The following is a 26,724-nucleotide window of genomic DNA, read 5'->3' as shown; positions in this document are numbered from 1 at the left end:
AGGGACCCTAGGGTCCAAGCATCAACAATCCCTATAAATGAGAAAAAATAAATAAAGGCCATGGCTACGAAGGCCAATCAAAGGGTAACTATGATTTATGAACATTCCGCTTCGAATACTTTCACACATTTTTTTTTAAGGGAAAAAGACTGCTATACTGCCTTTGTAGAAATTAATATATATGTTTCTTACATAATAAACTTTAGGGATCACAATGACACTCTCACGTATTTTGACCATGTGGGCACAACGTGAATGACACCATTTCCAACCAAAACATGCAGATTCCTTCTTACACTGGGTTTTACTTTTCGACACAGCCAGGGTCAAAGTTATTAGCATTCTCTGGACTCTTCCTCGCTGGTTTCTTCTGGAGAAGCTCTTGCTGTGAGAACCAGAATTCTACACACAAATACTCAATAGCTTAATGATATGATCAGAAAATTATTTGAAACAGGTTCCCTAAGAGCTCATGCGCCTTCTTCAGTGGCCAGAGAAATCTCTGTCCTCATTTGGCAACAATTGTATCTGTGCAATACTTCAAGTACCTGGCTGATCTTAGTTTTGGATGTTTCTCCTCTTACATTCCAGGGGTTATTAACGCAACTGCACATGCCTTTGCCCGGAAAGCTCAGTCCATCTCTGGAGAGTTAGACAGTATGCTTCCATTCCGTGGCTTTGAGCTGTGTAATCTTTCCTTCAGATCTACAAATCCCACTTTTCTCAAACGGCACTTTTCTTCAATGTAAAGGACATATTCAATATAGCCATTACCACACAGGATCTTTTGTCACGCCAGTTAAGTTGTGTATATAGAAGGAAAATTATCAAGTCAAATCCCCATAACTTGTATTGGTTTCACCTGCAAACTTTCCATCAATGATGTTTTTCACTTGTTAACAAATAGTCATATATGGCGGGGAAAAAGAATAACAAATAACAGATTTTACAAAATTCCTGAGCAATTCCACCAACTTCCCAGCAATTAGATGCCTTTAAGTTAGGAGCCCTCCATTGCTAAGCAGTCCTCCAGTAAGGAAGCATCTGATTAACCCCATTGGTTTCTTGAAAAAATACCAATAAAGAAGTGTTCATAATCTACTCAACAACAAACAATACTTAGTCATAATTCAACCTGACAGTCTGAATATACAAAGCCGATGGATTACAAATTTCACAGGAGTAATAAACTAATAATAGAGCCAAGAGCAGTTCTCATATATAAATATATATAGCGGGGAAAAAAGGCTCTACCTATATGTACATCCATCCATCCATCCAACCCATACGTCTCTTACATGTGCCACGTCCTTTACCTCAGGCCTTCTCTACCCTCAATAAATTAGCAGCAACAACCGAACGAATGTGGATAAACCTCACTCTTCGAATTTGCTATTTAAGCAACAATTCTACCCTGTCGGTGAAAGTGCACTTCGTCCTCTTTGGTCAACAATATCAAAAATCGAACTCCCCAGTTGCCTGCAGAGACGAGCAACAGAGGTAGAAGCTCTCTCAAATTCAATCTTGAAACAGAATATCATGCAAGAATCCATACAAAGCACCCATGAAAAAAAAAAATGATGAGCTAAGATAAATATGGTTTTTTAAGATTTTCAACCATAAAACACACCTTAGTGAAGAGAATGTCCTTGTTGTTGATGTGCATAATGCCATCCTTGAGTGTGCATTTCCATCTGCTTTTTGTCCGTGTCACCTACAAAATGTATCTATATAATTAGGTAATGCCAAGGGCATGCGTCCATAAGCCTTAGTATAATAAATACATATGCCATTATTGCAGCAGAGTAATAGCACAAACGAACGTTTTACCTTATCAAACTGGGCTAAAACCAGATGATGTGTATTCGGCTCCTCTCCTTCATCCAGATCATCTACATCATCATCATCATTTTCGTTCAGGGGTTCATCATCATCATCATCAACCTCCGCAACTTCATTCTGTGTCCCAACAGTGGATGTGCCTGCTTGTAGATCTAAAACAGAGGAAGTATGTGAGGTTCCAATAGTACTAAGCAGAAGAACCTTGTGGTTCAACAATCTGTGAAAGGAAATACCGTGGCCAGCAGGTGTATTCACTGCATTGTAGTCCTCGCTCGTAACTCCTTGGTAAGGATACAACTTCAAGGTGGAAACAAGGCCAACATGGTTAGATATAGAAATGCCTGAATTTGAGTTTTGTACATATGTAGGATACAAAACATATGCAAAATGTATCAACCCCGAAGGGGAGGCCATTTACCCAGTTACCCCAGCCAAGAACTAAACTACCCATTGGATTGACAATTGCATAAAGGTAACATCAGTACAAATGTTAATCCAATGAATATCATCAAGATGATGGCCAAGGCGTTTCATTCTAGTGCTAAGCAACGAGCAAAATATTTTCAAGTCTCAACCACATATAATACAAGAAGCATCCATTTGATTGGTGATTTCTGATCCGACCTGCAAACATAACCAATTCTTTCCAGCTTAGGGTCAGGGTTTCCAAACATCCACACAGGCATTTAGGAACCCATAGATCAAATTTAGTTTGACACATCTGAGCTTGATAGCTCATAATGCCAGCACTTACAACTCATACTTAGCCATAAGCATATAGATTCTTTTGACAAATAGTTACATGTTTAGAATATGAAATACGGGACCATATAAATGCAAAGGTAACATGGACTATTAAAGTATTCTTTACCTAAAGTTATATCTAGTATATTTTCAAGTTTCAAAAGTGAAGGTTTCCTCCATCCCCCCTCCCCCTTTCTCTTTTGGGTGTCTAGCGAGGGCAAAACATAAGGTTCTAGTTTTTCATATTTTAAAATTCAATCACTTTTTCTTCACTTTAATTTCAACCATTAGACGGAGAGGAGTCTTCCACATACAACCGGAAGTACCCAGTAAATAATCCAACAAATACCTTTTGCCTTGTAAATATACAGAAAATATTTTAAGGAAAAGAAAAAACAAACCAAAACCAGGTTGTTTGCATTGAGCATCCTTAAACCAGCATAGGCTATAGCTGGCTATTTTCAACCTAGCATGAATTCAAGGTCATATTTGGGTTGGGGTTTCTCCACAAAGTATCATACAAACCCAAGCCACCCGGCCCAATCCAACCCATGACCTCTTATTTTATCCCAACCTTGCAAACAAAAAGCTTTCATAGACAAACTATTTCCAAATGCAGCCAGATTAGAAATAATAATACTTAAATAATCCAGATAAGATACATTAATGGTCGTAAAACATCAACAACTAACCACTTTGGACTGTTGACCACACAGCAAGCAACCCACAAGTATTCTTTCACTAGGCAAATGGGAACTCTTAAGGGCAGTTTGAGGCCAACCTATTGGGTGAATTAATAAGTGGATGTATATTAATCATCACATGTCCACGTAATGGTTCTAAATTCCGTAGTGATCTCTGGAATCCAAAACTGGCCAGCCCCCTTGCCGTTGCGGATAGGCCATAACCCAAAAGCCCCAAAAATCATCTAAAATTCGACAAAATCTAAACTAGACTCATAAATAAACATTAAGTTAATTTAATGCTTTAGTGGAGTACATGAAGTTTCCATCAGTCAGAATTTAGTAATCTCAGTTTTGGTTTCATTTAAGAAGTTGGCCACTCCATGGGATGCCACAACCACTAGGCTTTCAGATAATTCATAAATGTAGGAGTGAAGCATATAGTGGTGCTTATATGCATGTCTGAATCACATATATATACATATATATGTATATATATATGTGTGTGTGAAGGTATGTACTGTAAGTATACACAGACACAGTAGGATTGTAGTTTACATTTGGTGTGGAAACTATCTCATCATAAGCATCAGGAATTGGCCCATCCTGTTGAGGTATTGTTGAAGAAGCCCTCACAACTTGAGCCAGTAGTATCTCCTCATTTCGGGTAACTCTACTGCATCTATCTGGCGAATTTCCCACTCGGGTCACCTGAAACTCAGAAATCTAGCCATGAGATGATCAGAGGATTGCAATAAATCAAACAAGGAAACACAGATAATGGGCATTGACAGAACCATGAATACAACATAAAGTATCAAAATAATCCTAACATGATGCTGCATACCAGGATAGAAAATAAGCAAGATAAGGTGGCAGATGGAATTATTAAAATGTTGTTTGTCATTATTTCAAGTCTCTTTTTGGGCTCCCAGCCTCCCATCAACATTCAGTATTTGGAAGCTGTCTGCAGAAGGACTGAGGAGAACTTGGAGGGATGGTCAGTTAAGATGGAGCAGATCCAAATGGTTCTTATGGAGAGATATGGAACAGAAGGAAAAATTACACTTGGTGGATTAGGAGCAGGTTTTTAGTCCAAAGAGACTTGGTAGGCTCGGTTTTACAATATCAATAGTAATGAATACAAATGGCGGAGGAGATTTGGTGAAGGGCATGATAGACTTCAGCAGCTCGCAAATATGGGTTGGAGAGGGTAATGCAGGAGTAGATTACAAGAAACTACCCTAGCAATTTATAACCCCAAACAATACAAATAGGAGGAAGAAACAAATAAATAATACCATCAGATAAACCCCCAAGGATACAATACCCATATAGGAGTAAAACCAGCCCAAAACCCAACCCGATAGGAGAGAGAAAGACCTTCTATAGAGCTGGAGAGAGAAAGGTGCGGCCAGGTCTGTGGGAGTCCGATTGAGCTGTACTTTTGGGTGTAGATAGTCCCTAGGGAGGGCACAAAAACCCCCAAATATGAAGGGCTTCTGACGGCTGGTTATGGAGTTACGCACTTTCTTGATTTTCAGACCTAAGAGAGAGAATGTGAAGAATTCTGCAGAAATATCAACTTGTCTTCTTCAGATAACCTTCAAGAGAGGATTGATTGATCTTAAGAGTATAGAACCAGTCCTCCAAAGGATCTGTAGATCAGATTTCAAACTTGGGTAGCAATGAGGGTCGATTGGCTTCAAGAACAAGAACTCTTTGACTGACTGATTATGATTTTGTATGCTTTAACAGGTCTGAACTTCGAATAACAATAAACAGAAAATAAAAATAGAAAAAGAAGAATCGATGTAGGGTTGAGAAGGGTGAAAGAGAATAAAGGAATAGGTATCTCACCCCTTAGGTTTTAGGTATCACACCCCTCAAAGGTTTAGGCATCTCACCTCTCAATAACAGTTTTTTTAGCTAAAGAGTAATCACTCAATAATTCATTCATTCAAATCTCCAATTATGAGTACATAGGCTCCTCTATTTATAGAGGGCAGAATAGCAATCAAGCTACTTAGGAGCTAGTTTCCCAATAGGACTAGATACTCCTACTACAACTAGGAATTCAAAATAGGACTAGGACTTGACTTTATGACTCCAACATGGAGTAGAACTAGCTAACTAATAGTCCATATAGGACTTTACAACCAACTAATGTTATAATGGGCCTTTATTGAATTAAATAGAAACTAATTAAACTAATGAATAAAATCCCGTTTTCCTACCTTCTACCCATATTTGAAGCCTTTTAAAGTGGCCCATTTCAAAGAAAACCTATGGGATCAAAGGCCCAACAAATACATAACACAACCCAAGACTTATTTGCAATAAAATAAGCCCAAGTGACTTGTCTACATCAGAGGGTCTTTGAAAAGGATTCATGCAAAGCATGTCAAGACCTATTTATGGGACATCAGATTTCAGGTGGGCAATGGGGGTTTTCCTAAGAGTGGGTGAGCTTGTGGCACAACGGTTAAGTTGCACTATTGCAACATGTTGGTCATAGGTTCAAAACTTGGAAACAGCCTCTTTTGCAAAGTAGTGGGTAAGGCTACGTACACTTGCCCCTCCCAGACCCTACAGTAGCGGGAGTCTTGTGCACTGGGTTGCTCTTTTAATGGGGTTTTTGCTAAGCTTTTGGTGGAGTCTTTGGCGTGAAAACCAGTCCCTCAATCTCATTTTTTGCAATACGCACAACCTGGCCTGTGACAGTGAAGCCCATGGTATTTCATTCATACTTCTTTTGGTGGAATCTTTGGCATGAAAACCAGTCCCTCAATCTCATTCTTTGCAATACGCACAACCTGGCCTGTAACAGTGAAGCCCATGGTATTTCATTCATACTTCTTGGTGCTAAAGGTGACAGCCAAGATCCTAAATGAATTGAAAATGGCATCAAATAACTATAAAATGGTCAGGTGTGGTCTGGAATGTAATATATGGCGTTTGCCTCGGAGACAAGAAGTATGGCTTTGAAAAGAGTTGAATGGAAGAAAAACATCCGCGAAGCTGACTAAGCCCATTTAGTTGAGATAAGGCCTAAATGAGTTGGGTTGGCTAGCTGCCATGGTGGCTGGCCATCACATTGGCTCACCTTTATTGTCACAACTACTATGATCCCCTTATTTTGAAGTGCCAAACTCAGGTGCTGTTAGGCCTACAAGCTGAGAAGAAATGGAGAACTCAAGTAGTTGACATACAGAATTCAATTAGTTACAGGAATAAATGTGGTTTCTGGGAGTCCTGATAGGAAAATCTGGTGCATCCACAAGTCTGGTATATTTTCTATCAAATTAAAATTTTAAGCTCTTTTCAGAAACCAGCCTTCAGCAAGTCCCCCAGGGGTTGCATGGTCGATTTGAAGTCCAGTCTCCATGTGGTGGGCTTTCCCGGAAAATATCCCAACTAATTGAAGACTATATTTCAACAGGTATGCAAATGTCGAATGCTTGTTCTGTGACTGTGTATTAAAGATGCCCCTCCTTTTGGAGGCCTATTAGTGCTGACTTGGGAGGACATATTGAGGTTAATAAGCTCATAAGAAGCTGGAACATCAAGGCTGAAGATCCCTGGTTGCAATCTTGGTGGACTCATCTTGGTAATTTTGTCGGGCATTTCTCTAGAAAGGGAAAGTGAGGCTTTTGAGTACCAACACTTGTCAGCATATATACTAGCTGATAAAGTGAAGGAACTATTATTCTTTGGGCCTTGAGCTTTGGCGAGTTTGTACATTTGTCTATGGCTGTTACACTGTATAGCCTTTTTGCAGAGGTTTAGGCCTTGCAAAGAATGATTGGACTTTTTTGTATCTTTCTGGTTGGGGACTTTATGCTTCTCACTCAACAAATGATACAGTGGCATGCACATGGGTGGACCAGCATGACTTGATCTGGAAACCCAGACCAAGGCAAACTTGGCCAAACCAGGAATTTAGACTAAGAAGTGTTGGTAGGGGTTTTGGGTTATTCTTGTAATAATTTATTTTGGGGACTGATTAGATACATAGGAGATTTATCTTCTTCTATTAAATTAGTTTTCAGTTTTCATGTTCCCTCATTACAGTCAGTTTCTATTTTTTTAGTAGATATTTCTTCTCCTTTTTTTTTTTTTCTTCTATATTTTCTGTTACTGTTCCTTGCTAGCCTGCTCTGTTTCTGGGCGAAACTCCAGTCTGACAGTTGACTATCAATCTCCCTTTTCTCTCTTCTGTTCACCCTGAGATCTGGGGCTTATATCACTCATTTATAGAAGTTTCAAACAACCCCAAGACCCAGACCTGAAAGCACCTTCTACATTGAGAACCAAACCTGCAAACCAGGCTGGTTCTACGGCTAGACCTGAGTCGCAGAAATTTTATTTCATCTTTTGATCTCTATTTTGAGTGTCTCTCAGTTGAATCAAGAAACCATTGAATTATTGAATTACCCCAGAAGTTTCGAGTCAATCCCCTATTTGGTTGAGTTCAATCATACAAAGCCGAGTCTGGTTCTCCACCTCCCCACCATTACGAGGTTGAAGAAGTACCCAATCCAAGCCCTCAATTGCTATTATTACACAAACACCCTTCCCTCCATATTTTATTTATGTTTCATCCACTCATTATCGAATCTGATGGTGATGTGTTCATTGAATATTCAGTTTCACCCTATTTTGATGGTGCTAGATGTCATGTATTCCTTTCCTCTAAACATGCCATCATAATTGGTCAACCATTGATGGAATAAAGGAATGTTGTCCTTAATCATGAAGGGAACTCATTTATGTTAACTCCCTCCCATTTACTGCACATTACTATCTTGAAAGGGTTGCAGCATGATAGCTCTTTAAAGCCAATTAAGCAACACCAACAATGCAACCACAAGGGAAATTGATTGATGATCTGATTGATAATGTGGAGCCCCAAGAACAGATTCTAATTGGAGAGACACCATTTGGCATTGTTCATAAGGAGATCGCGACAGTTGATTTTCTTCTTCCTCCAAAAATCCTTAACTTCCGAAGCGGATTGTAGTTGATGGACCTTGGGCTTCTTATTTTCGGGTTTATTGATGTAATAAGCCTCTTTTATAAGCCTATATTTAGGGTCTTAATAGTGCACATAGGATTAAGTATATAGATAAAGATTATATGGGTCCCATTTTCAATTAAGTTTGTTTGTTTAATCTAGAAAGAGTCTTTTTTTAGTTAAATATTTTGTCTTATGGTTGGTACATAGCTTATGTTGTTTATGTTTGGAGTCTTCCATGGCAAGTACTTCATCAGTTTATACAGCTTTGATCACTAGGCCTGCTTGCATCCAAGATCCAAAATCTGGATTTTCATATTGCACTGTTTGGTATCAAAGCCACATCCCAACCCCTACAAGTTTGTATAGGTGAATAACACTAGTCTCATAATCAACAATAGCTGTTTGCTCACATATTCTATTGGTAAGGTTATTTGGTTTTATTTTGTACTTGGGTTTCCAAACCCGATCATGTCGGTCTAAACACTCTAGTGCCACTGCATCACAGATGGTCCAACTCAATGCTCTAATCATTGAACAATCAAGAGTGCAGCCAACCCTATTCACTGCATTGGATGAGAATAAGAAGCAAACCATCCACCAGCTGATGTAGCTCATGACACTTCATCAATGACAGCAATGACTGCGCTCTAGTCACTTCTGACGAGGAGTTTGTTGGCTTTTTACCCAGTTCCCCTGCCTAAGATATATTCAGATATCTTCTTTTACATTCTGCTTCTTTGCTTGTCCTTTTTTTTCCTGTTTCCAGTTTAGCTATTCAAGGTAGTACTATTAGGGGCTGGGGTAATTTAAGTCTCGAAATAAGTATTTGTGTCAAGGCTTCTATGTCTACATCTTCCCTCGACTTGTCTAGCGGGTTTTTATTTCTTCAAGGCTTGAGAACCAAGTAATCAAGAATTAGCCGTCAGTTTTCAAAAGATAAGAAACTATGAAAAAGTGTCATCCTTTGAAACCCAAAGGAGAGAACACAGTACTAAAAGGATCTAAATTTCGAAAACTGTCATCATCCTTCACCCAGCGCATATTCAATGGATCCTTTTTTCCTTCTCCCGATCTTTTATTACATGAAGCCATTTCTAATTTGCTTATTCAACCACAATGTAAATGTATGTAGCATGTGGGTATTAGACTGACATCGAAAATATCACCATTAAATTAGCTGGCAAAGAATGAGAACTTCCTGACAGTTAAAACAGAGGCAATAGATCAATATAATGAAAAAAAAAAAAGAGGGAGCAACCCAGTGCATGAGGCTCTTGCTACTGCAAGGTCTGGGAGGGGCAAGTGTGTACACAGCCATACCCCCTGCTTCGCAGAAGAGGTTGTTTCCAAGTTTTGAACCTATGACCAACAGTTTGCAATAGTGCAACTTAACCATTGTCCCACAGGCTCGCCCACTGATAGATCAATATAATGAATAAGATGAAAAATGCACCTCTGCTTCTAAGTGCCCCAATGTCACATCTCCAGCTCCATCTTGCTGTGGCATGTATCCACCTGGCTGAAAATGTGGTGCAAAATCCTCTCTTTTCCGCTTTCCAGAAGATACAAAAAAATCCTAGATCCCACACCAACAGAAAGTGTCACAAATTTCAGCAATAGCACGTCATCATTTTTTTCACACATTGAGGGAAGGAATTTTGTTGGTCAAAGAAAATTAAAGAACCTATTCATTGAAGAGATTTTAATCCTAAACAGAACTCTTGTACTATGGACTAGTGGGCTTCCAATGAACCATGAAGCCAACCATTCTCCTAGGATAAAGGATACCTGTGTTGTAGGTTGATGAGAAGTTCCTCTGTCCACCTCATCCCGTCCTTCCACGTAAGCTGCATTTCACATTAACGTAAATCATTGAAAGCAGTAGTAACAGAAAGGTATGCCTTTGTACCTACCAACATTAACGTCAACACCTAGAGGTCTTTGATTCATCCAAGGAGAAACTGATTGCTGCGACAACAAAAAGGAGAAGATCAGCAATTTATTTCTAATCAGAAGAACCATGATGGCAAAGAGATGACAGAGACATACTCCTCCACTCATTTAAAAGAAAGGGGGAAAAAAAAGGCTCACAAGATTGGCTGCAGGATTCCCAATAAAATGGGCAGCTCTCTATCCAACAGCACTTGCAAACCACCCCGTCAAGCGAAACAATAAGAAAATGAATGTGGCTTACCATGTACGGACTAGGTCTTCCAGCTTTCACCTCAGTGCCGCCTCCAGCATCGTGCACTGCAGGAAAGTCGTTTGGTCCAGAATGAAGTTGATACATCGAGCTGTCCACCGTTCCTGGTAAGGGAGTCTGAATGGGAGTGGCCAGAGGTGTGGGAGCCTGTAAAGGTGTCTGCATTGGAAAACACATTCGATGAATCCAAAGACCTGGAAATGTTATAGCCGACGAAACGAATTCAACAAATTAAGGCAATTGAGAGAATTAAGAGGGAAGAAGCTTACCGGTGGGAAGAGCATATCCGCAGTAGGGGTTTCGTACTCCTCAGTACCCTCGTAAGGAACATTAAGATCGTGAACAGGGGTGATTGGACCACCAGTGGCCGGCTTTTGGCCGGAGGACCTCTCAATTGGACCCGTTACAACACCGTATTGCATCATTTTCATTTCCCAGAGCTAAAAAAGTCCCAAATAATTAAGTAATCAATCAAAAATTTCATTAAAGATAAAACTCAAACACCCGATATGATAGGATCACAAACATCCTAGGCCCGAAACGAATTCAAGCAAGATCTTCAACTGTCACTATAACCGAAACTAACAACTCCACGAAAAATCATAACCCAGAAAAAACAGCGCGAGCTAGAAAAAAGAGTAAATCAGTATGAAGATAAGAGGCGAAAAAGGGGGGGAAATTACCGCTTGAAGCTCACTGAGAACATTCTCTCCAGCGCCGCCCTCAACAAATTCATTCCGGACCTTGTCGATGACGTCTTCAACGACGTGCATATAAACGCCGCTTGTTGTTGCTGCCATTTTCCCGCCAAGACCAATCAAAAACCTTCACCTCTCAGCTCTCCGCTACCCCAATGTTGAGCCTTCGAAAGCGGAGACGCGAAGCAGCTGATATCGGGAAAGCTGAGGGAAGCTGTACGATGTAAATTCGACACAAGTTGAAGAAGAAAGGCATCGAGTAAATATTTGCACAGACCAGGAAACAAAAAAAAGGTATCTAGGGTTTTCGGTTCATTTCTCAGCTGACAGAAAGGGAAGATGATGAAGGAGATAGAGAACGCCAAGAGGGCGACCGGCGCGGACGAGAAAACGAGATATAAAGATTGGAATATAAATAGGTTTGCATCCGTTCTATGCCTGGGAACACGTGTCGGAATCTACTCACTTCGAGTCTGCCTCTCTTTCTCGAAGGCTTTTCTTACGACGACATACGTAAGGACGAGTAGAGTTTGTAGTGCGGTCTTTGGAGGGAGTAGGAGTAGTTTGGAGTTTGGACAGCCGGTTCTTGAATTACCATGTTATCCCTACTCACACCATCTTTTCGCTGCTTCACAATTGTGATCCAGGTTGTACGCTCCGGAACGGATGAGTCCATGCGACTTATGGTGTAGAACTGTAGATCATCCCATCTCAAGCTCCCTATACCAATGAGATGAGAGCACACACATGGGTATCAACAATGATAGAGTTTTTTTTATTTTACAAGATTACGTACTATTGGCATTGGATGGGTTTGGATTTACCAAATTACTCGGTTGGCATTTCAATTAACAATATTACACAATAGGTTTGGGTTTACAAAACTATTCAAAAATGTGTATTTATAAAATATTTTGCCCTTGGTCTCCTGCTCTTCTTCAATTACAACTCCTGTGCCCTACAATTGCTCCCACACCACCTCCACCTCCACCTCCACCTCCACCTCTACCCCCAATTGGAAAAATATCTTGAGGCTTGCAACCTTAATTCCCTGACAGACCATGCGACCCACCCAACAGATTAAGCCTGATCTTCCAGATTTTATAAAGTTTCATGGCTCCTTTAACTAAACTTGAACCTCTTCCAACTATTATAGTAGAGGAAGAGGTACAAACACCACAAGGAAGTGTGTGATATTAAGGTAAACTCATCTTATCTCCTTGAGGATACACACAAGGTGTCCAGTGCTCTTCATTACTTTTGATGAATGTAAAATGGCTATTATTCAACCTATGTATGACCTGATCCATATGGTTATTGGGATCAATATGGGCTAGCATGACTAATCAAGCCAAAGATTTGAATAATTGTTATTAGCAAATAAGAGATGTTTACTTGAGGTGTATTTTTTTTTCGATCAAAGTATTTGTGGGGCGTCAACATTGCATATTTTGCAAGGCCGAAAGTACTCATTGGTTCAATTTCTAAATTTTTAAATCACTTATTAGTGCAAGTGAGATTTGGCCTTCAACCATTGAGGCATTCACACTATTGATCATTGGTATGAGTATCAACACCATCAACGTATTATATGGATTGTTTCTTTGTATTATTCAGAGGATGTTGAGATGGATGTATGATCAAACTAAGAGAGATAGAGTGAGGGACGACATGGTAAGAGCTAGTTTGAGAGTAGCTTCAATATAAGACAAGCTACGAGAATACTACTTAAAGTGGTATAACTATATTCAATGGAAGCATTGGGATACCCCTATAAGGAGGAATGATCAAATCCAATTGAAAGGAACTATAAGAATTAACGGTAGGCCTAAAATGACCATTGAAGAGTTTGTGACGAAGGATATACAAATGCTAGGTTTGGATACTAGTATGACATCAAACATAGTTGCTTGGAAGGTAAAGATCCATATTGCCAATTGTATTTAGGTGGGACTTCATGAGAGTGTCACATTGCCTTGTTTATTTTATTTGTCTTTTTCTTATTCATTTATTTTTATTTTTTATCTTATACTTTAGCATGACCATATAGTTGACCCCATTTAGTTGAGAAAATACCAAGTTATTGTTGTTGTCATTTGTATTATTCAAACAATCAATTATCAAAGCTTTTATGTCATTGACAATCATCACAAAGAGTTAAGACAAGATCAAAATTCAATTTAGGTACAGAGACTAATAGAAGTCTATTCACAAAAACATGTTTAAGAGCAGGCCACACTTCCCTATAAACCTTACGGTCATAATTAGATTGTGTGATCCACTAAAGGTATATCAAATATCATGGATTGCTTATTACCCAACCAAAAAAAAAAAAAATCATAGACTCATAGGTGGAGGCTGGTTCTGTTGGATGTACATGCACGCTATATGTATGGTTAGGGGTTGGCTCTTATTCTTTCCCCTACCTTAAATGCCCCCTCCTCCTTGGACTTGAACCATACCCAATAGCTTTGGCTGGCAGCCGACCATTGGGCTACAAGCGCTTACCGGGGCTAGTCCATTTCGATTGGATATGAAATCGGGTGATTCACCTAAGCCCAATTCAGGGTATCCGACTCTTTTAGACCTAAAAAGGGTTTTGTGGGTATAACTCTCGTTTCGGTGAAACGCACAAACTCAAAGCATCGTCAAGAAGTTCTGATACTGCTGGGGTCGTGGATGATGCAGGGAGAATAGTAGGATCGATTCGTTTCGTCTAAACTGAAAGTTCATACTTTTTCGCTTGCGCCATGAGTGGAGTAAAGTGGAAAAAGCACTAAATTCTCATTATCAGCGATTCCCAAATTTGCTCACCCTCAAATTCTATTTCTTTCCCGTTTCAACTAACTCTTTCAGGTCTTTTGAAATCCATTGAAGATGTCTGGCGGGTTCTTCCGAGTAAGAATCTATTAATATGTTGTCGAAATTTGTATCGCACCGAATTTCCTTATCCACTGGTGCCTGATAGTTTCATTGCAAAAGTCGGTTCATGTCGAACTGTTTTATTTATTTATTTTGTTTTCCGGATTTGATTTTTAGGGCACCTCTGCCGATCAGGATACTCGTTTCTCGAACAAACAGGCGAAGCTGTTGAAATCCCAGAAGTTCCCCCCGGAATTGGATCATTTGGTTTGTTTTTCTTTCTTATTTGTTGTATTTAGAGTAGATCGCAGAAATTAGGGCTTAGTACGGCTCGAGAAGCTTCAGTCGAAAATAATCCTTTTTCATCACCAATTTTATATATAATTTCCATTTGTTTTCAAATTTTGCGGTTAGGTGGATATGACTAAGGTGAAGATAGATACGGTTAAACCCTGGATAGCTAAGAGGGTAACAGAGCTTCTTGGATTTGAGGACGAAGTACTTATCAACTTCATATATGGCCTGCTAGATAGAAAGGTAAAAATTCGTTATATATGCAACTCTGTACTCCGCATGGGGTTGGGGAAACTAGGAGGGATTGATCCACACAAGCCGTCAAGTTCTCTCATTTGATATTGAGTTTAATTTGCATTTTTTTTTTAAAATATAATTTTGTTGTAGGACGTGAATGGAAAAGAGGTGCAAATCCATCTCACTGGATTCATGGAGAAAAACACTGGAAAATTCATGAAAGAACTTTGGACTCTACTGCTCAGTGCTCAGAAAAATGCTAGTGGTATCCCTCAACAAATATTGGATGCTACAGACGAGGAACTTAGGAAGAAAAAGGTTTGACATCGTGTGAACTTTTTACTTCACTAGTAGCTCCAATTGCTGTACACATTAGTTGTTTATTGTCATAGTTTTGTACGTGGTCATTGTAGGCGGAAGCAGATCGAATCACCCTTGAAATTCATAAGAGGAAAGAGAAAGAGGGAAGGGAGCTCCAGCTAGAGAAGCTGAAGAAGATGGTAACTCATCCACTCTATGCCAGTTTTAGCTTTTATGGAGCTTTGGTTTTTGGTTTTAACTCCCGTTTATGTTTGTTCTGGCATTCAGCTTGCTTCTGCAATTATTTGGGTTCATGTCCTTCTTTGCCTCAAACTACTGTAGGACAGCGGTGATGATGAATCGAGGGCCAATAAAGCTGCACCTGATCCTGTCTTGAAGCATTCACAGGCCAGAGGCTCCAGTGAAGAGAACGAAGCTGACGAGAGGAATGGATCCAGGAAGATGAACAGGTTAGTGAGGAAAAAGCATCTTTATTTCTTACTTTCTGTTTTCACCTATCTATCTTCCATGGATTTATAGTCTTCCGTGTTCTGTTTTGGAACTGTTGATTTATTTTATAGTCAATTGTTATGCGTTCGATTTATGGATTCAAATTGAGCACTTTGAACAGGTAGCATATGACCTTACGAATATATTATTAATCCTCCCCTGATGTTGAGAAATGGCAAATGGTGGTTGTTTTTAGTTCCTGTAATTGCAATGCTTCCAAATATAAAACTTCACGGGATTACGAGTTATGTTGTTATGATGTACAGGCTGCTGGATGTGACTGAGCTTATTCTTGTACACATTGACCAGCTTGATGGTCAAAATGTAGTTTTTTTTTTTTTTTTTAATAGAAGGTCTTATCCAAGGAGGTAGTAGCAGCAATGCTGCTAGATGATTGCCATTGTGGATGAGTTCCCATGAAGGAAATACCATCAACATCTTTGAGTCACTGTTTATTAAAAATTATAAAAGAAAGAAATAAAGCATCTATGAGTATGAGGTTGCGTTATGATGTTTACTGAAAATTGACAATCTTCAAAAGTCTAGCTATTGAAGTGATAAGGTTATGAAAAACAAAGATGGCATTATAAGGCTAGAATAGTAGTCTTCTATTTATCGGGTAGTCTCATTATCTGGTTATGCTCATGTGGGTGTTAACATTTGAACCCTTTGTATCTGCTGTTATGACGTTCTGTTGTGCGTTTTAGGTTAGACATTTATAATGGTATACCAGAAGGTTGGTCCCTATCCTTCTCAGTTCACCCTCTCTCTCTCTCTCCCCCCCCCTCTATCCAACCAAACTCTTTGCCCTCGCTTGAGCAAAACTCTGCGGCTCTAGCAAGTAGAGCTGCTCTGCATTCCTTCCACCCTCCTACCGACAATGTTGAGGGGGGGGGGAGGGAGAGAAATTGGGCTAGGATATTAATATTGTAGGGTTCCCCACTGCTTTGTCATTCTTCTACTCTCTCATCAATAATGATAAAACAAAGAAAGAAGTTGACCTAAAGGTATTAATATTATTGGGTTCCCTGATTGTTTATGAGTATTTTATTTGAGGCAGTGCTATTTGCTTCTAGGTTGTTGTGATGAGATATTGGCAATATGATCTACAATTTCTTCATGCTTCTGACCTTTTCGCAAACCCTCCTAAAAAAAACAAAGGGCAAAACCAAAAAAATATATATATTTATTTTTGGCAAAACTAATAAAAGAAATACAAGAACTCACAAAAACAGACAAAGAGAGATATATTTTGAATGGATCAATTCACATAAAATTAGAAGTTCGAAACTAACAAATGATTAAAATGGTTAAAATCCTTTGCATCTTTCATTAAACAGAGAGAAATATGAAACAATGAAGATGAACTTGAAAGAGCATTGTGCAACAAAGCCACTTGAACTTTGTGACTAATCTGTGGTTGGAATGAATGACGAGTGAATTGAGGGGCTCTGAATCAATTTCGTTGGTCTGTCTCTATATTTCAGCCTCTAGGTTTTATGCATTAGGCCGAAGAACAATAGCTGGTTAAGTTCTTCATTTTTCTTAGTGTAATTAATAGGACTATTATTGCCAGATCAGGTGGACCTTGGCGCAACGGTAAGGTTGCTCCATTGTGACCAAGTGGTCGTGGGTTCAAGTCTGGAAGCAAGCTCTCCACAAAGCGGGGGTTAAGACTGCGTACTTTATGACTCTTCCCAGACCCAACAATGTTTTGGATTGAGCTGTCAAAAAGAGGATTAAATGCTGGCCCAATTTTGGTGTAATTCTAGTTCTCTACTTTGGCCATCAAACTGGACCAAGAATGGACTAATGTGTGTTATTTTGAGCGTCCAATGGTTTGTATGGGCCATGGGCTTTATATTTTTTGGGTTTTCTTTTGTAATGGGTCAATTCTATTGGGAATTTAAGTCCTATACAGGATTAAGTAGTATTTCATGTTTCATAGTCATTAAGAATATCTGGTTTTTATATTTTGAGTAATTATGGAAGTCTAGTTACGTCCTTAATTTCTTTCTTATTGAGAAATTTATTACTTGTTAGATAGTTTGAGTCTTAATCAATTAGTTTCTATTTTCTATTTGTTTCTTATTTGGTTACTTTCTTCTAATTGAGTCCTAGACTCCACTATAAATAGAGGCTTTATATTACAGAGAACCACAGTTGAATTGATGAAGTTTATTAGTGCTTTCTTGCAAGTTTGACATGAGAAAAGTTTGTTTCAACAATTGAGATTGATGTGGGTGAGAGACCGAGGACTGAGAGAGTCCACTTCACCCACATCTATCCCTTCTATACTTCTTTTTCTCTAGTTTATACTCTTATTCTACTTCTATTTATTCAAGTCCCAACCATTGTTGAGCAGAAGAGCACACATCCAGGGTACCGATTCCAGTTACAGGGTTTTCCCGGGAAGAAATTTCGAGTGCTTATCTCCCAAATATGAACTCCGATTGCTGCAGGATTTTGGGGGTTTGTTGAGGTCCTTAGGAGGACCACTGGATCTAAAATTGAGGATCATTCAATGCTTCCAACTCAAGTATTTGAAGAATCACCAAAAGTTTCATTTTTCTTGCAACTAACATAAGTCTCAATCTAGTCGACAGAATTTGTTCAACTTTTGGTCGTTTGTTCCCTCCTGTAGGATCTCTATTCGATCCTAAATTCAGCTCATCTGAGTTGTGGTTTTGAGTAATCGAAATCTCCTGTATTCAGTCCTATTTTCCGTATCTGAATTTTTGTCGAATCTGAACTTGATTTGTTTGTACTTTAGGATGGATCCTATTGGGACTAATTACCCCTTAGTAATTTAGTCTGACATCATGCAGTGGCGAGAGCCTTGTGCATTAGGTAGGCCCTTTTTTTTTTTATTATTGCTAGATAAGGCTGGAAGGTAACTGCTCCCTATCATGAAGCTGGTGGAAGCATGGGAAATATTGATGGAGGGCCGGTAGGGGCAGGGAAGAAATCCCTGAGATGGGTCTCAGAGTTGCAGTGGATAGGGAGAAATCACATAAAAAAGGAGTTGGGGGGGGGAGGAGAATCACACACATAGCCCTCGGCCTCTCAAACCTTCAAATTCAATTCATCATTCAATAGTGCAATCCCCATCGGTTACATTGGTATAAATAACAAAAGAAACTCAACATGGAAGGAAACCAACTCTAATTGGAAACTGGAATTAATGAAAATTAATTGGAAATTAAATCCTAACAGCCATCTCCTACTTAAGCTACCAAAATAAAACATTGCATGACAATAGAAATAAAATCCTAAAATATCCTACTAGCCAAAGACCCAAATTGGATCTAGGTCAACTCTGTTTGGATACCCAGATGGGTTCGGATCAGTTTATAGGTTTAGATCTGCATCAATTCCCCGGTGTTGAGAAAAACTCGTCCACGAGTTTTGTAGAACGGGAAAATCAACACCGATCGATCAACATCCATCTTTGCCTGTATGAAGTCACCATCAAAACCATGATCAAATGCTATGAAATCCACGATGCGAAGTTCATTGATGAAGTAGTGACTTGGGAAAATAAAATTGATCGGTTCACTGGAGAGTTCAACTGATTTAAAATTTTCCACAAGTTGATCTTCAATTCCCAACGATACCATCTCATCTCCCACCATTGGTGACTCTTCTTTTTGCTTGTTTACCTATTGCTCAATGGCTGAGATCACATAGTTGAAGGTAGAGTGTGCTTGGGTGTTGATGTCCATGCAATGTCGTTGAACTTCATCGAGTTTCTCTCATATCAATTGCATTTGTTGATATCCAATAAAAGATCGAGATCCATCGGCTAAGTTTGTTATTTAGAATTACTATGGACTATGGCAAGAGAACACTTAATGCAAAGGGTGAATGGCAAAAATCAATTAAATGGAAGTTTTAAAAGGGGGTGGCTGAATTGTAAATATTGAAAATGCAAATTGTAGAACCACAAGGCATGAAGAAGATTGATGTGGTAAGGGTAAGCTTGGAAGTGAGTGAAAAAGTAGGACAAAAGATAATAAATAGAAAAGGGTGGGGTAATATGGGAAATAGAAGGGGTAATTAAAGACCAAACAATCGTGGGTTGGAGACTAGCGTCTTCAACCTTCCACAAACCAGAAAAGCCTGCGACAAACTCGATGAGGAGAGAAGACGCCTTCAACTGCTGGAGAATCAAAGAGGATAGTTGTAGAGAAAATGGCGGAAGCTTTGCGAAGGTTAATGACAAGTTGAGGACTTGGTTAGTGCGTCGACAAGCGGAGGACTTCGCAACTTCGAGGGACGGAGACAATGTAAGAGGCATAGAAATTGGAAGTTAGCTTGCGGCGGGAACTCCAGGTATGAGTCTTCCTTCTGTCTCACTCTCTCTTCTCGTATCTCCTCTTCTTCTTCTTCTCGTCACTCCTCTTCCTTTTTTTTGTGTCTTCTAGTTCCGTCTTCTCTGTTTTTGCTCCTTTTTTTTTTTTTGGACAGAACCCTGGAGAGGGTGTGTCGACTAAGTTTTTGGGGGAAAAAAAAGAGGTTAGTGGAGGTTCTGGCTTCTCTATCTACTCTCTTTTTCTCTTCTTCTCTTCTTGTTCTTAGTTGCTCAGGTAGAACCCTAAAGAGGAGGGGGTTCAATGGAAGTGGTCAGGGAAAGCGGAGAGTTGCTGGAAGACAAAGGAGGGTTAGGCAAAGGACTCTTTTTTTTTTTTTTTTTCCTTTTTCTAAGGCTGTTCTCAATCTCGGTAGAAATCGAAACAGAGAATGGGAAGGGAAGAAGAGGGATGGAGGGGAAGGAATGGGTATCCTTCGGCTCTGATACCAATTGATTGATGGAGGGCCGGTAGGATAGGGAAGAAATCCCTGAGATGGGTCTCAGAGTTGCAGGGGAGAGGGAGAAATCACACAAAGAAGAGGGGGGAAGGGGAAGAAGAATCACACACAACCCTCAAGCTCTCAAACCTTCAAATTCAATTCATCATTCAACAATGCAAGCCCCACCGGTTACATTGGTATGAATAACAAAAAAAATTCAACATGGAAAGAAACCAACTCTAATTGGAAAATATAATTAATGAAAAACAATTGGAAACTAAATCCTAACAGCTATCTCCTACTTAAGCTACCAAAATAAAAGATTGCATGACAATAGAAATAAAATCTTAAAATATCCTACAAGCCAAAGACCCAAATTGGATCCGGGTCAACTCTGTCTAGATACCCAGATGGGTTAGGATCAGTCCATGGGTTCGGATCTGCATCAAATATCTAGTTCAATCCCTTTGTTAAGAGATGAGTCACTAGTTGGGGGTTTGTCCCAACATGATGTAGTTGGTTTATATTCTTCTTTAGTTCATTTGTGTTTTGCTGTCCTAGTTAGCTAGATTGTCTTTCCTAATTATAGTAGTTTTCTATTCTTCTATTATCTTGCTGTACAAGGTACTTCTTACCTTATTTGATTGTAACTGTTTGGTTAATATATAATAGAGGTAGGGGGATTGCAAGATATAAAACTCTGCTGCCCTTTGTAGCCTCACCCTCTTATACTTTTCTGTTCTCCTCTCTCTGTCTTGCAGTTACTGGTTATTGATCCTTGGGTTTGTCACATGGTATCAGAGCTCTAACCAGTAGCTGTTTTGGGAGACGTTCTAAGTTCTCATGCTGCTGGTAAAACCCTAGTTCATAGAAGAAGAAGAGGAAGAAGGGTTTCGTACGGGTCTTGATTAAGATTGATGTGTGTGAATCATACCTGATTGATTGAGTCTGATGTTTCTGCTTTGCTTGTGTTTATTTCTTTCATCTAGAAATTGAAGCGCTTGCTTAGGGTGTCTTCTTTTATTGTTTAATCGAGTTGCTACTGGCCTTTGGTGTTCTTCAGCAAGTGACGATCTAGAAGTCGTTTCTGCGTTGGTTATTACCTCCCTTTATTTCGATTCTGTTTTTCGCCCCTACTTATGTCTTGAAGAAGGAAACAATGGAAGTTTCTCCATTCTGGTTCAATTTGCTGCTGATAGGGTTTCAAAGATTCTAAGAGAGGTGATAGAAGATGTGAGCGTTACCATGTATTGTACTGGTTATGCTGTTTCATCGGTTTTCTGCCAAGTGCTATGTCATGGGATGAGTAGTTCTCATTCAACAAGGGTTTTGGACTTCTGTGAATTGAATTTGACAGTTCTGGTAGTTGCGATTCAAGCCCCCAGACTCGAGCTTGATTGGGTCTCTCATGATGGAAACCTTTCCTTTGAACTGAACTTTTCTTCTGCTGATTTCTCTTGTTAACGAAGGTTGAAGAAGGCAACCTCAATTGTTTTGTTATTAAACAGGGCTTTATCCAGTAATGCCACAAATACCCGTAGCTTCTTGTTGAATCCAAGTTTGTCCATTACTTACAACTGCTTCCAAGTCTGCCTTTACACAATAATTCTAAAACCTCTTATTGTGTCATCATTACTTTTTTTTTTTTCCCCCATATTCACCTCTTCTTTACCATTAATCCACTCGTGTCCCAACTTTTATTTTTCTTCCAATATTACCTCTTGTCTTGAGGTTGTGATTATAATTGGATTTCAAATAAATTACAGCCTTGCTACCCCCTTGAGAACTTGATATATTTACATAACTACCACTATCTAGTGTTATTGACATATTTTAGAGTGTTCTCTTGCTTGGGTAGGCCCATAAATGAGGTCAGTAATTGGGTTTAAGCCTGGGATTGCATTGGAATTGTTGGATTAAATACAAATTTGCCATTCACCCTTGCTATTGCCTATTGTGTACTTGGGTGGGTCCATTCCGAACCCAGTTGGGTATTTTGGCTCGGGTCTTACATCAATTGGGGATTCCATGAAGTAATTACAGAATTGCTTTTGGACTTATATTTTTGCCATATTATCACTTTGGTGAACCCTCGATCACATCAATTTGAGAATTGCCATTGGAAAATTTGTACTTGCATGATGTGGTGGTTGGAGATTATCATTTGTTCAGATTTCTATCATGTGGGGGAGATTGAAAATTATATTATTGTGATGCTCTTGATTGTGGGATTATTTGTGATGGTCATCCTTTGAGATGCTGATTATTAGAAGTTATTGGTCCATGTGTAAAGCTACACGTTAGGGGGAGATAGAAGATTATTATCTGATTAGCTCAAGTCATCAGTTGAAGATTAATTATTAACTATTTGTTTGCGTCATCATCTCTTGTCAAAAACATTTTATCTATGAAGATGGTATTCAACTACAATGCAATCTATTTGGTCCACAAGTACTTTGTGTTGTTTGTTGCTATTTTATCCAGACTTCTGTTGGGGCTCAAAAGTGAGTCAGACCTTTATTAATCAGATCTCTAATTATGTGGTCTTTAGTAATGACATTTTTTATTATCCTGTTGTTGGAGTGCCTTCCCTAAGGACTTATAATGTAGTTGCTGGATGCTCCACTTTTTTTTTTTTTTTTTAATTAAATCATAATCTTCATTGGGGAGATTATTACTTTCCTTCTTTGAGAAGGGCTTCTGATTTAGCTGTTGGATGCTGCAATTTTATTTGTCTTCTTTGTGAAGATGACTACATACTGTCTGCCTTTCTTGGGAAGAGCTTTTGATGTTGTTGTTGCTGTTGCTTCTATGATATTTTGTATTGCGTTTGGTGTTCACTACCACTTATTTATGCTCATTGTTGTTCGGATTTATCCAACAATAAGATTTTTTATCTACTATTGTTGCTGATGATTGGTGTGCTTGGGCTGATGTTGTGCTGGCTTTATGATGATTGATTGATTGAAGTTCTCTTTGAGCTCACTAGTGTCAATGACAACTACCTATGTTCAAAGACTGATGTTGTTTTCAATGTCTAGTCTTGAAATTCTTGTTTCAAGCTAGAACCCTTGACATGTATACTCCAGCTTGAGGGGGGAGCATTAAGACACGAGTCACGGGTTGGGGGTTTTCCGATCGTGATGTGGTTGGTTTATTTCTTATTTAGTTCCTTTGTGTTTTGCTCTTCTAGCTAGCTAGACTATTTTTCCTAATTAGAGTAGGTTTCTATTTTTCTGTTCCCTTGCTGTAAAAGGTACTACTTACGTTTTCTTATTGCAACTCTTTGGTTAATATATATATATATATATATAAATTGCGGTGGGGGGTATTGCCAGATGTATGATTCCCCTATTCTTTGCAGTCTCATCAGTCTGTTCTCCTCTTCTCTCTTTCTCTCTCTCTCTCTCTCTCTCTCTCTCTCTCTCTCTCTCTCTCTCTCTTGCAGTTACTGGTTATAAATCCTTGTGTTTCACACTCTTTTCAATTCATTTTTCTTTTAGCTTTTGGGACCAACAGAAATGCAAGAGTAGCATTACCTCAAAAGTTCTTTTCTAAAATAAAGAGAACCATGGTGATCAAGAAATTGTGGTAACTTTCTTAAATTCAGTGTAAAATTAAATTTGAATAGTGGTGGGGAAATAGAAAATGAAGTATTTTGTATGTGGAGTCCTATGAATTGTCCCTTATTTCTTTTTCCCGTCCTCCCTATGATGACAATTGGTCTTTTTTTTTTCTGTTATTGATGCGGCAAAAATTGACTGGATGATCTTCCCTGTAGTTTCTGGTGCTCTAGCCGACCTGCACAGAAGTGAGGACAGGGGAGAGTCGGGCTGACCCGACAGGGGACTCTCCGATGCCTAAGTCAGATCTTTCCACAGCAAATGCTCAAGAGCTTTTTCAGTAAAAGAAGTGATCAATCCTCCTTGAGGGAGGCTTAACTTGATATTTATAGGCTGTTGATGGAGAGAGGATGGGAGACGTTTGTGGAGAGTCCTGTTAGGCGTAGTCCTTGAGGGTAATGGCTCTCTAATGCTGGGAATATTCTAGATCCTAGGGTATATTAGGGGAATATTCCCCTCTTATCTCGGAAATGCCAATCGTGTGGGGTAGATGTCTCTAATGACGTGTAGTGGATAGTCCTATCCTTGTGAATAGGGATTACGTTCCTTGAATGTAGGAGTGGACGAGAGCACGTTTTTGGAAACCTTGTTGTTGACGTCGAGTCGAGGTGGCAGCTCAGCCAGATAAAATGCCAAGGTGGTAGCACGGCCTGATGGAGGCCGAGGTGGCAGCACGGCTTGATGGAGGCCGAGGTGGCAGCACGGCTTGATGGAGGACTGAGGTGGCAGCTCGGCCTAGATGAGATACCGAGGTGGCAGCACAGCCTGATGGAGGGCCGAGGTGGCAACACAGCCTGAAGGAGGGCCGAGGTGGTAGCGCGGCTAGATAAGGTATTAGTGTAGCATTGGTCAGGACGTTCTTTACCCGTGCCGTGGTTAGGGAGAAATGCCCTTATCACCAGCCCCCCGCTTTAGAGGTTTGGCTTGGACAACTAAAGCATTAAATTCCGTTGACTTTTTCAATCATGCACCGTTCGTTTAACGTGAAATGCGCTCGTCCTGCCACGTGTCTTAGAGCCGTTATTTCACCTTGGGTAGGCGAAGAGACTGCTCTTGTTCACCATTGATCTCAGCCAGATCTAGGCGTTCATTCTCCAACGCCTTCTCCTATAAATAAGGTACGTTTTTTCCAGAAGTCTTGTTATTCGTTCGTGCGATAAAATCAGCTCAGCTTGCTCCTATCCTCAGTGCGGACATCCTTAGAACCTCAGAGCAGCCCGGTGCCAGCTCGTCCTTTATAAGCTCGTCACAAGTAAGATCACGTAATGGTTGTGACCCGTCGATCCTTTGCACAACCCTCCGTGTACCCTAGCGTTAGTCCCGGTGATCTGGATATGGCTTTCGCGCGTGACCCGGATTCGCCCAACTAGACCCCCTTGACGACTGTGAGGCCTGGGGAAAACCACCCTGAGTGCCCGATTCTTGATCCTTTGTCCTCTAGTGGCGATACTTCCAGTAGTCGGGGCTTTGACGATAGCTCCAGTTTTGACGGCAACTTAGGCTGGGGCAACAGCTCGGGCTCTGAGTCTGTGGAGGTGGTCTCGCTTGAGACCATCTCGACCAGGGGTGGAGCTGGCTCGGTTGCCCCAGCTCAGTTCCCCAGTGCCACGGCAGCAGGCACTCCGAATGCCGGCCCCTCGGGTGTCGAAGTCCCTGAGGCTGGCCTGGCAGAGTCCGAAGGGGAAGGCTCTTCTTCCTCCTCTGAGGAGAAGAAAACTGCGGTCAATACCCCAAGTATCTTGACGCCCAAGGTACTCGACTTGATCCGGAGTTGATATGGCATCCCCGATTACGTGGTGATGCGCATCCCAGACAAGAATGAACGAGTGACGCCTCTGGGGATGAGGTGCCCTTTACGATGTTGCCTTCCAGAGTGGCCTGAGGATTCCTGTGCCCGAGCTGGTCAGCTCGGTTCTGGATCACTGGTGCCTCGCTCCTAGCCAACTGACTGCGAACTCATGGCGGGCTGTTCTTGCCTTTGAGGTGTTTGTCTCAAAGTTGGGTCGGACCGCGACGTTGGACCTATTCTGGAAGATGTTCTTGGTGAAGAGGCACACCTCAGGGTGGTAATACTTCACCAAGAGGGAGAGAGTCTTTACAGCGATCTGAAGATGTTCCTCAACATGCCTTCTTCGGTGAAGAAATGGAAGGAGAGATACTTCTATGTGGCAATGGAGGGGAGCCCCTTCAAGAGCAGCTGGGTCAAGCCCACCCTCTCCGTGCTGAACCGAGCACCCAAGCTCTTTGATGAGCACATTTATGTGTGAAATCTTGTGTAGTAAAACATGCATTTTACATATTTCGAATGGAGCTACCTTGGGTTTTACTATTTTTTTGCAGGTTTTATATTTTCAGGGCCTTAAGGACTATCGGGCGTTATATCTCCAATTTTACATGTAAAGAGGTCCTATTTCTTTTCATGGTTGCGAAGAGGATGAAATTCTGAGCAAGATGGACGTGTTCAATTGCAAGTACACATTCGTTTGGTCAACCGTACAAGTGATTATTCTTTTTGGGCCAGAAAAAGAATAATGGATTAGAACTGAACCAAGATGCAGAACCAGCTCATCTGCAGTTGTCCCAAAGGTATAAGGAATATTCGAAATGCCAACAATGATCGATGGATCACATCCTTAAGTGATTGAAGATTCGTTTTTGGTAATAACAACTGCCTAGCATAGTTAGTGAGTTGTGGTGTGCAAAATCCCTTGCTTATTAGGAGGTCTCAAGTTCGAACCTCTTAGCTGTCATTTTGTTGAGGTTTTTTTAGAAGATTTTCTCTCTCTTACTCATCACTTAAAGGAGGTCGGCCAAGATGGTTGTACGTAAGTTTGAAGAAGAGAGAAAATAAAGAGAAAAAATAGGAAAGAAGAAAAAAAAGAGAAAAGACAAGGGCATGGATGGAATTTTCCAT

General features: G+C 40.1%; 2 protein-coding genes across 6 annotated transcripts in view; one reads left to right on the top strand and one right to left on the bottom strand.

The window, feature by feature from the left end:
• Positions 1–1,099: 1,099 nt before the first annotated feature.
• On the bottom strand, positions 1,100–11,591 carry LOC122063038 (transcription initiation factor IIA large subunit-like). The gene is made up of 11 exons (XM_042626693.1): positions 11,176–11,591; positions 10,762–10,932; positions 10,484–10,651; positions 10,203–10,257; positions 10,078–10,136; positions 9,743–9,865; positions 3,828–3,980; positions 2,076–2,139; positions 1,831–1,994; positions 1,631–1,714; positions 1,100–1,479 (listed from the first exon to the last, which is right to left on the bottom strand). The coding sequence occupies exons 1-11, from the start codon at positions 11,290–11,292 to the stop codon at positions 1,456–1,458; spliced, it is 1,182 nt and encodes a 393-aa protein (XP_042482627.1). The 5' UTR covers positions 11,293–11,591; the 3' UTR covers positions 1,100–1,455.
• A 2,196-nt stretch (positions 11,592–13,787) lies between these two features.
• Positions 13,788–26,724, top strand: part of LOC122063033 (serine/arginine repetitive matrix protein 1-like) — a 29,061-nt gene continuing 16,124 nt past the window's right edge. For all 5 annotated transcript variants that reach the window (XR_006135190.1, XR_006135191.1, XR_006135189.1 and 2 more), the window contains exons 1-6: positions 13,788–14,088; positions 14,230–14,319; positions 14,467–14,589; positions 14,734–14,901; positions 14,997–15,083; positions 15,226–15,353. Coding sequence is in view for 1 of the 5 variants with exons in the window: in XM_042626688.1 (XP_042482622.1) it covers positions 14,068–14,088; positions 14,230–14,319; positions 14,467–14,589; positions 14,734–14,901; positions 14,997–15,083; positions 15,226–15,353 (617 nt within the window). In the remaining 4 variants the exon portion in view is untranslated. The remainder of the gene's footprint in view (positions 14,089–14,229; positions 14,320–14,466; positions 14,590–14,733; positions 14,902–14,996; positions 15,084–15,225; positions 15,354–26,724) is intronic.

The sequence above is a fragment of the Macadamia integrifolia genome, unplaced genomic scaffold (assembly GCF_013358625.1).
Source record: "Macadamia integrifolia cultivar HAES 741 unplaced genomic scaffold, SCU_Mint_v3 scaffold1183, whole genome shotgun sequence".
NCBI lineage: Eukaryota > Viridiplantae > Streptophyta > Magnoliopsida > Proteales > Proteaceae > Macadamia > Macadamia integrifolia.
Note: the sequence above shows the minus strand (reverse complement) of the source record. Positions and strands in the feature narration are given on the sequence as shown.

Excerpts from the sequence above, each read along its gene's own strand:
- LOC122063038 (XM_042626693.1), bottom strand. The coding sequence starts at position 11,292 with ATGGCAGCAACAACAAGCGGCGTTTATATGCACGTCGTTGAAGACGTC. Across the intron at positions 10,258-10,483 it reads GAAGACCTAGTCCGTACATG|CAATCAGTTTCTCCTTGGAT; the intron begins GTAAGCCACATT and ends TTGTTGTCGCAG. Across the intron at positions 1,995-2,075 it reads GAATACACCTGCTGGCCACG|ATCTACAAGCAGGCACATCC; the intron begins GTATTTCCTTTC and ends CCTCTGTTTTAG.